Genomic DNA, 11,309 nt, shown 5'->3' on the forward strand with positions numbered 1-11,309 from the left:
TCACTAGTCCCTCCGTCCTCCCTATCAAGCCGTCCTTGTGTCACATCTACCTCTTGGCCATCATCTTTTATCTCATTAGCCAATTCAATGTTTTTTGAACAACAACCTAGACAACTTTTCTTCTAATGTTCATCCCCATTATTCCTTGCCCGAACTCCTGCACGTCACCCTTCTCTCGTATGCCTTCCTTCAATAGCATCATAAGCATCGTACTCAGCTGCAAAACCCACTCCTAATCTGTCTTCTAACAAAATTCTGGTTGCCCGCAGAGAATTAGCGTCAGCAGCCCCACGTCCGCTCCTCCTACTATTGCTATTAATTTCCACCCCAGCCACCATCTCGGTCCTATCATAATCCCAGGATTCAGTTCTATCCGAATTAGCATCTTCATTACTTGCTGCAAAATCCGATTAATCAGCCTTTAGCACATCAGAATTGATTGACCTAACTGTTGTTCTTGCTGTTTTCAAATTTTAAAATAATTTCTCCACTCATTCAAATCCTCATGTTGAATTATAACTTTTTCTGTCGTTGATCCTCCTCCCTAACCATCGTCGCCATCAAATCTGCTGCTGCATCCCATTCCGACAGCCGCGTATTACTGCTATTACCACCCTAGTGATTTCCAGGATCTCCCATAGCACATTTTCCTCCCATAGAGAACCCATCAGTGCCTTCCAACACATCCTTCATCACACAAAGCAGTAAGCCATCGACTTCAGTTTTCGCTTACGAACACATCGAATCCAACCGTCCCTACAGTAATGTGTACCCATTCATGAATGACCTTGAACATGCATGTGTCAATCTGCACTCGTCCAACACTAAAAGACTGACATGATTTTGTTACATCATCACAATTCACCACCTTACCCCACTGTTCACCGATTGTACGGAACGCAGCTTCTGACCAAGTATGTAACGGTACTCTGAAGCACTCGAGCCACACCCTTCTAGTTTCGCATTGATCATTCTCCTCCCACCTCCACACTCTATGAAAAAACTTCAACAGGCCGTTCCCGTTAAGTGCGAGCGCTGCTTCCATACTGCGAATGCTATCAAAGGTTAGTAAGGCTTTGTATGCCCCCATCTCACAAACCTTGACCGCGTGAGGCCACTGCTTACGAGCTGTCGTGTTCAACAAACCAAAGTCTATAGCTGTCATCATGGTACCGATAACACTCTTCTGTAACCAGCTCAAATTTGGCTATGCCACCGAGACGTCTATCTTCTTCGTCCTACACTTTCCATTCATATCTTTACCAGTGTCCATGTTTTTCCGTTCTTCCAATTGTTCCCCTCTCAGAGCACTAGTTTTTCGACGTTCTACAACCCCATCATCAGTCTGCCCGTAGTGTCCACAACCACCGCCTTCTTCCCCTAGTCAGTATCCCGTCTATACCTCGTCTCTCCCACAAAAATTTCCTGATCTCGCAATCGCATTCGATTCATTTCTGAAATTTCTTTCAAAGCTCCTCTCTTTGTGGTGTATTGTACAAACGCAAAAAGGTATATGTCAATGATTTGCCCTGTCCACGAAAACAAGCCAAACAATTTACATTTCGATATATCTTCTGGTAGCCCATCCACAATTTACTCTTCTCGATTCCAAATCCTTGGATCCTTGACTTTGGATCGTGACTGCCTAGACCTACTCCAACTTGTGTTTCCCCAACCCACTCTCTCTTTCGCTCTCTTTCTCGCTCTCTCATGATTGGAGTACCTAAAAAGTACCTAACCCTTGAATAATAAAAGTTAATGAATAGTATTTTATGATGAGTTGAAAATCGATGGTAGTAATGGTGACAGTAGTAGAAAGCTATGCTAGTGGCGGTGTTAATGTTGGTGGTAGGCGATAGTAGTAAATTAATAAGAATAAAATTGACATTTAAATTAAATTATTGTATCTTGTATATTATTATTAAATACATTAAAATTTTTTTATATTTTTATGTTTTTGTCTTTTGTTAGATAGATTGTGTAAATAATTATATTATACAATGAATTTTATATTTATTTTCAATTATTTTTGCTAATATTTATGCTTTAAGTTTTTTTATTAATTGATATGAATCATGTTTAAAGAAAATAAAAAAAATCTATGTTAAATTGTTGAATTGGTATTGCAAGTCCAGTGCTCATCCAAATGGGCTAAAGTAGTTAAACCTCCCTTGAGATTTTTCAATTATTGCAGTAATCCTTTCAAGCATTGTGAAACAAAATCCTTTTAAAAAAAATAATAAAAAAATTCCTTCAAGATTAAACATGAGAGAAATGCTCATATATCAATCATTAGAGTAACACCGGAAATGGGATTGAGCGAAAAAGACGCCGCTTTTAATAAATATTGAGGGTTCAATCTTCATTTTTAATTTAGGTACGTATAATTTTTCTTTTTCCTAAATTTGAGTCGATTATTCCACCTATTTAAATATAAAAATCATTCACTAAAAGCTCAAACACATGTTCCAATAAAATATACTTACTAACTGCATCACAGTGGATGCTTGAATTCTAATGTGAGGGATGAGATGGCCCAGCACAGCATTATTATTTGGATGGAAGTTAATGAATCCCATAGTACAACAATAACTCTAGTAGGTCGGAAGCAGAATGTGCTGCATATTTGAATTAATGCTCAAAGATGGCATTATTGTAATTTACAGAAAAATTTGATCTGGAAAGACTTTATTTAAAGAGAAGATGCAAAGTAATTAATTTAGCAAAGGGATTGACTTTCTCTGGAAATTAATTCATTAATTAATTAATCAATTTGTGAACCCTAATTGCTGATCTAACAAAGTAACAATATGCCCACATTTATAGTCAAATTAAGTTGGATCAGTTAAATTAAACGTGTTTGGATATATTTCCATTCCAGATCTGAGAGCGAGGCAAAGCAAGATGTGATGTGTCATGTGTGTGTCCTACTCACAAATAAATCACAACCCTATTTTTTAATCAAAGAATAAACAAATAAATAATAATTAAAGAAAAAGTATTGTGCGAGGCCACAATAATCATTAAATGTGTAACGTTACTCTTTTCGAAATTGTTTGGAGCCAAACGGCCTTTAAACCTTGTCACATGTTCTCACCTCTTGTCTCTCTTTGAAATGTTGTGCCTCTCTCATTAATATAATCAACTAAGAAGCAACATTCTTCATCCTCTTCATTCTTCATCTTCTTCTTCTCTTACTCCGAGAGATCAGAGATGGGTTGTTTCATGGCATGTTTCGGTTTATCCAACAAAAGAAAGCGCAAAAAGGCTCTCTACAATGTTATTGCTGCAAACCAAGTAAGAAAATCACACCACAACCAACCCCATCTTCATGCTTTTTAGTTTTTTTCATAATTTCATGCAGCATTTATCTTGTAAAGTTGTGAGAGCTTACGAGTTAGCTCGAGAGCTCGATAAATTTGAATACCCTTTTCACATCGTTAGCTAGATTGTTAGTTAGAAAGCTTGTGTGTTCTCTTTTATCTTGCAGAAATATGGAAGCTATGAAGCTCTTGCCATAACAGAAAAAGCCATGATTCCATATTCTGATTTGAGGTTAGTCCTTATTATTATCACTTACTCTTTCTTGCATACACTAGATTGTTTATTTACTCAATAACGAATTCACTTATTTATTTGTTAGAAAAAGAGATGAATGTAAGGAGCAGAATAATGTCAAAAGCAAGAAGAAGAAGAAGAAAGTTACATTTAATCTGAATGTTCAGATATATGAGCCTGATCCCACAGCTTATAAGGTACTAGATAACGAGGAAGAAGAACACGAAAACAATGCTGCAGAACCAGCAAAGAAGAACTCGAATTCACCTTCCATCTCCAGAGAAGGATCTGCATCCTTAACAGTGACATACCCTCCAAATTACAGATATTATAACTGCAGTGAAGATTTCGGCGAAGAAGATGTAGACTACGAGGAATCTGACATTGATGACTATGAGGACGATGAAGAGTTTGATGATGGATATGATTGTGATGACGGTAGTAGTGACAAGAGTTTAGAGAACGATGAGGCTGAAGCATATGGTGAAAACAGCAGACAGAAGGAGTTGTCCGATTCGTCCAACTCATCTGCGGCCGAAGACAGGACAAGGAATCAGATGCCAATTGATGCAAGTGGAAGAGACAGAAGCACAAACATGCATTCTGTTCTGAGCCCTGTAGAGAACCTAACTCAGTGGAAAGCAATCAAAGCAAAAGTTCCATCAAGTAAGCACAGGAGGAAGGAGAACGTTCCAAGCACACCCTCGACCACCACTGAAGCTCACTCGAATTTCTCACCTTGTTTCAGCATGAAATCAAGTGTCCTTCAGTCTAAACCTCTGTTGCCTCAAGTTGCAGTTGATGCTAGTCTCTCAAACTGGTTAATTTCCCCTAATTTCAATGTCTCTAAGACCACAATTCATTGTCAATGATGAGAACCATGGCAATGAAGAAAAAGCAAAAAACACTTGGTAAATATTAATTCAGTGAAAACCAATTTTAGAGGAGGAAGCATGGATTCTTTATTCTTCTGTGGGTTATTCATTCAGCAAACCATGTGCAAGTTGGGAAGATTTCAGTTTATGTTATTTGTGTGTCTAATTCTTGGTCGTTTTGTTTTTGTTTGATGAATGGTGGTATGTTTGTGTAACAATGGAATTCTTTTCTTTGTTTGGTGGTGATGTCTACAAGTTTGAGCTATGTAATTTCATGTATGCTCAAATGTTATTTACAGTGATTACAGATATAGAATTGATTTTATGTATAATGGCTCCAAGATGTGCTTCATTATGAGAGAAAGTGTTTAATTGCTTCAACATGATGGAGCTACAAATTGTTGTACCGCGGATCACAACTCCATTTAAAAATTTATCATTGGCCAATAGGTTGCAACATACACAAGGTGGGTTTTGAACCCCCAATACTTTCATAGACGGGTGAGTGAGTTAACCAGTAACCACTCGACTAACCCAAGTTGATTATATTTGAATCAATGATAACCTTTCTAGTTTTTCAACAAGATCCTTCTACATTACATTGATAACCTTAACAAGTTCTTATGCAGGAAATGGCACAAGCAAAACAAATAACCCTTTTCAGCATAGCTTAATTGAGAATACTTGATTCAATAAATTTGTTTCACATAATGAGTAATTGTAAAAAGAAAAAGAAACATGTGCATATCTACTCTTTAACAAGAAGCATATTTCTTATATAAGCTCTATAAGATTTACATACATGGAAGCTGTGCTACTCTCAGCACTATCTGAATCATATTGCTTTCAGCAATTAGCAATATGTGCACTTTGATCTCTATGGAGAATTCACTGAAATGAATTGAATTCTCTTACATAAAAATGTTGCATAACTTGGTCTTGCTTTGATTTTTACTATTGATTAGAAAAGTGAAAAGTGAAGGCTAGCCTAAGATTCAAAGGTGAATCTCAATGAATGTTGAAGAATCTAATCAATGGTAAAAACCAATACGCGATCAAGTCGTGAGAATTTTATACAAGATATCCATTTCGGGGAACTCACACAACAGTCCAATCGAAACGGATCCGTAGATTGGCAAACACAAGGAGTTGCTTATCTTGATTATGGGAGATGTCGTCCCAAGATCAAACGCTCAGACTCATCAATAGTTACTTCAAATTCAGGGTTAATCCATCATAAGTTTTAGGCAGCCTGAGATGATCTCTACATTATCGTACACATACAAGCGTCGTCGTCATCATCATCCTCTGACTCACTTACATCACTACAAACACAATTGAGAGACAATGTCAGACAATTTTGGATATATAACACATAAATGGTTGATTCTCTTATTCAACGTTAGCTTTGCTACATTGAAAGTATATTGGCAATACTATAAATGATTTACATGAATCCCAAGAACACTGTTTTTTTTTGTCCCTATCAATTTTGTGCTTTGACACTTAGTAGAGTTCTGTTTTTTTTTTTTTTTTTTTTTTTTTTACTGGAAGTAGACTTCTGGTTAAAGATTTATATAAATAAAGAAAAACAGAACAAATGAATGAGAACAACTTAAGTTAGATAGGTTCTATGTGACATCTTTTATAGTTTTATTTCCCCAAAAAGAACAATTCTAAAAGATTACTACTCCCTTTACTAATATCTTCTCACTTTCATATGGGTTTTACTTTTTATAAGAGCCACAAATTTACAGCAATTTCTATTTCCATTTCAATATATAGATAAGAAATAAGAACAGATTCTTCTCATAATATTTGTTTTAAGAGTTTCATCAAGCATCTAAGCCATATGAGAATAGATGAGAGGAATCCATGAGAATATAACCATTTTTCAGTTTCATACCTCTTCTGTCCATCTTGTGAGTTAATCAAGGAATGTGAAAAAGAATAGAGTGAAAAAGAGAAAGTAAAATGAATTCATGAAGGACAATATTGGTCTAAGAAAATGATTAGAAATAGTAGGGATCTAAGGATCTTATAGGAATGACTGATACAAATACCATAAACCTTTGGTTATAAAGGGCAAACTACATTCACATTGCTCCATACAAAAATAAAGGTACACTAATATAGTTAGTAATAGAGGACTAAAGAATATCGAGCATTATCCCAGCAAGTGGAGTCAGCTATGATTTGATTTAAAATCTAAGACATGACATGATGCAACAGCCAGTTTGAATAAGGATAGCCGATACTGCTGAGAATGCAAACGCTGTTGTTAAAATATCAAGTAGGTTGATATTGATAAGGACGGAAAAAATAGGAAAACTAGGTAAAACTAAAATGTGAAATCATAGAGGTGATGAAAGTGGAAGAAAGACAAGACACTGTGTGTATAAAATAAGAAGAATATGCTGGTTAAAAGAACTTCTAAAGTCTTAAATGAAACTGATTATCACCTTTCAAATATTATAGAAAAGGAATATGTATTTCAAAATGATGCAACCAACCAATCAGTTCCTCATTCCAATTTCAGCAGGAGACTTTAAGCTCCTTCAATTAAAGCTGGTTCTGATTGTTATAAATAAAGTTGAGGTAATTTAAAATGATAGATAAAATTAGTAGAAACACAACTTAACATTCTAACTACATCTAACTAGAGGAACTTAGCTCAGATGTAAGAGATAATGAACATGTGGATGATAGACAACAATAATGGAAGTTTCTGCAGACTTTGCCACCTCACTAAAAAACAGAAAGTGGCTTCTTCACGAGATATTCATTAATCATGATGGTAGCAATGGTGATGCACACTAAACAAAGGTGGTGTTGTGCTGTTGTCTTGAATGGCGAATATAATTAGTGGGTTAATTTTGGTATATTAATTTTTCAAAAATACTATTCGTACACTAAAATTAGCCACTAAAATCAGTTACCAATGTATTTATGTATAAATACATGTGTGGTTTAATTTATTTTCAATATATATGTATTCCACCATGTATTTTATACTGGTAGCTTACTTTGGTGGCTGATTTTAGTATACACGTAGCATTCGTCATTAGTTTTTTTAGTGAGAATAATTTTGATAGTGCCACAACTCACGAGAATAGAATTGGAAATCAGTTAGACTGAAACATGAGAATTGATTCTTATTAGAATTGAAATTTGCATTAATTCATAGTTCTTACTACCAAAGTATGAAAAAGAATTCTAACTCTTGAGTGAATTGAAATCACAAAGTTTCCAAACCCACTCTTAGCACTTCCCAGAAATCCAGATTTTACCACTTTGAACAAACACTAAGAAAAGCAAAACCATTCCAAGGGTAGTATTATGTTCCTTCCTATAAATATTATTCAATACAAAGTGAACTCAACCACCAAACACAATTAAAGCTTTCAGTTATGGCAGTCAACAAAACAGGAAAGTAGTTATGAAAAGAGGAAAACCCCCCAATCAAAATGAACATAATAAATCAAACTAGACTAATAGAACAACAAAATTCAAAGTTCCAATACCACAGAGGTTTTGTTTTGTTACCTTGGCTCGTATTCCAACACCTCAAAAAGCTTCTTTCCATTCTTGTCATTCCACTGCACTCTCCTCCTACTACGTGTTCTATTATCTGATTTGCGTGACATTCCACCTCTCCGAGGTGGCAACAAGGACTTAGAGACACTATCATCTTCTCCATTAACACGTCCTTCTTCTTCCTCTTCGTCTTCTTCTTCCTCCTCCTCTTCAACTCTTACACCATCCAAAGAAGCCACAGAAATTGGCTTTTTCTTCACAAAACCACCATGTCCGTTAGCTTCCTTAGTGGATCCGCTATCCATCAACAACACCACAAAACAACACTTTTCTCTGGTTATTCTCTCTGGTCCGTTTGGTGAAACAGACCAAAGAAGAACACAAATTACCCAATTTTTTTAAAATAAAAATCAATCAATCAATCCGAATTTCAAAAAAAAATTTTGGATTTTGAAAGGAATCCATTTGACCGATACGCTCAAAATCATAACCCAGCTTCTGAATCGGACCAAAACAAACGAGGTCAACGCTGAGGACAAAAAAAAGTTCGAAAACACAGAGGAAGCGTAACCAAGATTGAAGGAGGAGCCAGCTATAAATAATGCAAGAGAAGCGTGAGAATCTTATCAGCCGTGATAGAAAAGAAATTAACTTTAATGGAGGGAAAAAATCTTATGGCCGCACAATCGGAATTGATGACAGTGATGAGGCGCAGATCAAAGGATGCGAATAGGGAAGACAAGGTTGTTAGCAATTGAGAGCAGAGAAGAGAAAAAGGAAGACAAAGGGGTTAAAAGAAGAGAACCATAAAGACGCGGTTAAGAGGTAGAGAAAGTGAGAAACTATAATAACAGATCACACAAGCAACTCGCAAGTCGCAACAAAAACTATGTAACTGTCTCTGCTTTCTAAGCAAAGACCAAGGCTTATTCGGTGATTATGGATTTATGGTTTTGGTGATTACAGTAGTTATGCTTAAATTGCTTTCACCAAAACGCAAACTTTATCTTATCTTTAAGAGGAATTCATTAGGAAAGTGAGAATGTGAGATCTAGTGGTCAAACTTTTATTTCTAATTTATTAATTTATCATTTTTGTATTTGGATAAAATATTTTTAAATTTAAAAAATTTGTGTCATTTAATTTCTTTAATTTAAATATTTAGTTTTAAAATCTTTTTATTTGACTATATTCAAGTAAATTAAGTAGCTCAATGATAGAATATTATGAGTAAATATCAAATTTGTTCTCAAATAATTTTAGATTAAACACCTCTATTTTCAACAAATTTTTAATTTCTATAATTTTTTAAAAATTATTTTATCTGACTAATTAGTTTCTATGTTGTTTGAAGATAGACTGGCTTATTTTATAGTGATATATTTTAAAATTTAATTGTCTTATAAAAAATTTTTTCAGGATTTATTTGTCCAATATGTATACTAAAATTTTGAATAAAAACGACAAAGAATAATATGTCAAACGATAATAATTTTTGAGATTAAATCAAGTTTCTGTATATGTTTGGCGTAAAATACGTAAGATTGAGTTATGTTATAGTATCTTATTCGGTTAAAATAAATATGGATATGAAATTATCCTTAGTTATTAAAGAAAATGTTACTAAAATTTCAATCTCCATTTTAAAATATTCTTATTCCTTATATCCCTAATTTCTGGAGGTACAGAAGGGACTAAAATTTTGTGTTCTGAGACTCAAATTTTAGTTCCAGGCTACTAAACACAATATTAAGTCTCAGTCTCTTAGGTAGTGTTTGTTTTGAGGTACTGAGACAGAGATTGGGAGACTGAGACTCAGCATCATACTTGTTGATTCCGAGACTGATACTAAAATTTTTGTCTCTGTCTCCAAAATTTTAGTATTTCAGTACCTCCAAAAAGTGGGGACACAGGGGGACTAAAATTTTTAGAGATAGAGACTGAAATTTTAATAACATTTTATACCTAAAATACCTTCATTTTAATTAATTAATTCCAATTTTACCCTTTGTACAAATTAAATTAGAATTTCATTCTTATTTCAATTTCTGTCTCCCACTTTGCACCAAACAGAATACTGAAATTTATTTCAATCTCTGTCTTTCAGTCTCAGTCTTTTCGTCTCTATCTCTCCACCAAACGCTACCTTAATCCTAATTTCAGTCTCCAAAAACAATCATTACATTGGCCTTGAGAGAATAAACTTTGTCAGAACTAATGTTACGACCAAAATGAGCCATGACTAGCGCTCAGAGAAATTGTTCCCTAGCAAACGTAACAAATTTAAATATAACTTAAATGAAAAAGTTACAAATATTTTTAATAAATTTACAAATACTAGAATGAATAGTTACACATTATTTTTAACAAAATACAAAATAGATTAATATAGTTGGAACTTACCTGTGACATATGGAGCATATAACGTCTAGAAATTCAACAAAGAATAGGTATCCATTGCAGATCATTACTCTTAAATAGAAGGTCTCGCATATTCAAGTATTTGTTCCTGAAAAATATTTTTTCTGAAAATTGTAAAATCCTATAAATTAATAAATAATTAACTAATAAATTAATTATGAGCTAAAAAAATTTAAAAAATTAATTTTATAATTTAAAGAAGTAAAAATATTTAGAATATGAATTAAATTTAAAACACTAATTTAAAAGATTTTAACCTAAAATTGGGCCAATAGGCTAAACCGATTAAACTGTGTCTAAGGGGACCCAGGCCCACTCATAAGGCTTGCAATCAGCATCCTTCTTTCTTCATTTGTCATTCACGCTTAAGGGAAGGAGATGTGAATCAAAACCTAAACCCTTATTCACTTTCAATTTCAATCTTCCATAACTTTCAATACAAAATTTTGATCGCCACACCGTTTGCGGCCAAGCGATCGCTTCGCCGAGCTCTACAAATTCATTCGAACAAAGTGGTAAGAAACTCGAAATTTCTCACCCAACCCTTACTTCTCTTTAATAGCACATTTTGGTTTTGGAATATTGAAAAATTTTGTGATTTTAATAGTTTAGGGGTATTCTAGTGCGAGATATAGCTGAGTTTCATCTAAGTGTTTAGTGGATAAAGGTGAGGAACTGTTATTCCCTTTGAATTCTTCAATTTTATGAAGTTTAGATATTAAAATTTGTGGCTGTGTATGAAATTTTATGCAATTAGATTGAATCTATGTAAATTAAAGTCAAATTGGTGAAGTAGTGTGCTCGGAACTAAACTCTGGTGGCTAGATACTTGTTGAGTTGGCTTAGAGGCTTGTGTGAAAAAGAAGTTTTCGGTGGTATTTGAACTTGGAGAGAAATTAGCTAAGATATGGTTTCGGT

General features: G+C 34.3%; 2 protein-coding genes across 2 annotated transcripts; one reads left to right on the forward strand and one right to left on the reverse strand.

The window, feature by feature from the left end:
- The first annotated feature begins 3,054 nt into the window (after positions 1 to 3,054).
- On the forward strand, positions 3,055 to 4,831 carry LOC107618118 (uncharacterized). The gene is made up of 3 exons (XM_016320057.3): positions 3,055 to 3,297; positions 3,491 to 3,555; positions 3,644 to 4,831. The coding sequence occupies exons 1-3, from the start codon at positions 3,214 to 3,216 to the stop codon at positions 4,428 to 4,430; spliced, it is 936 nt and encodes a 311-aa protein (XP_016175543.1). The 5' UTR covers positions 3,055 to 3,213; the 3' UTR covers positions 4,431 to 4,831.
- A 268-nt stretch (positions 4,832 to 5,099) lies between these two features.
- On the reverse strand, positions 5,100 to 8,997 carry LOC107618119 (uncharacterized). Its single transcript, XM_016320058.3, has 2 exons — positions 7,980 to 8,997; positions 5,100 to 5,758 (listed from the first exon to the last, which is right to left on the reverse strand). Exons 1-2 carry the CDS (start codon positions 8,273 to 8,275, stop codon positions 5,698 to 5,700), a joined length of 357 nt encoding a protein of 118 aa, XP_016175544.1. The 5' UTR covers positions 8,276 to 8,997; the 3' UTR covers positions 5,100 to 5,697.
- Positions 8,998 to 11,309: the final 2,312 nt, after the last annotated feature.

This window comes from Arachis ipaensis, chromosome B9 (assembly GCF_059453495.1).
Source record: "Arachis ipaensis isolate K30076 ecotype BB chromosome B9, ASM5945349v1, whole genome shotgun sequence".
Classification (NCBI taxonomy): Eukaryota; Viridiplantae; Streptophyta; class Magnoliopsida; order Fabales; family Fabaceae; genus Arachis; species Arachis ipaensis.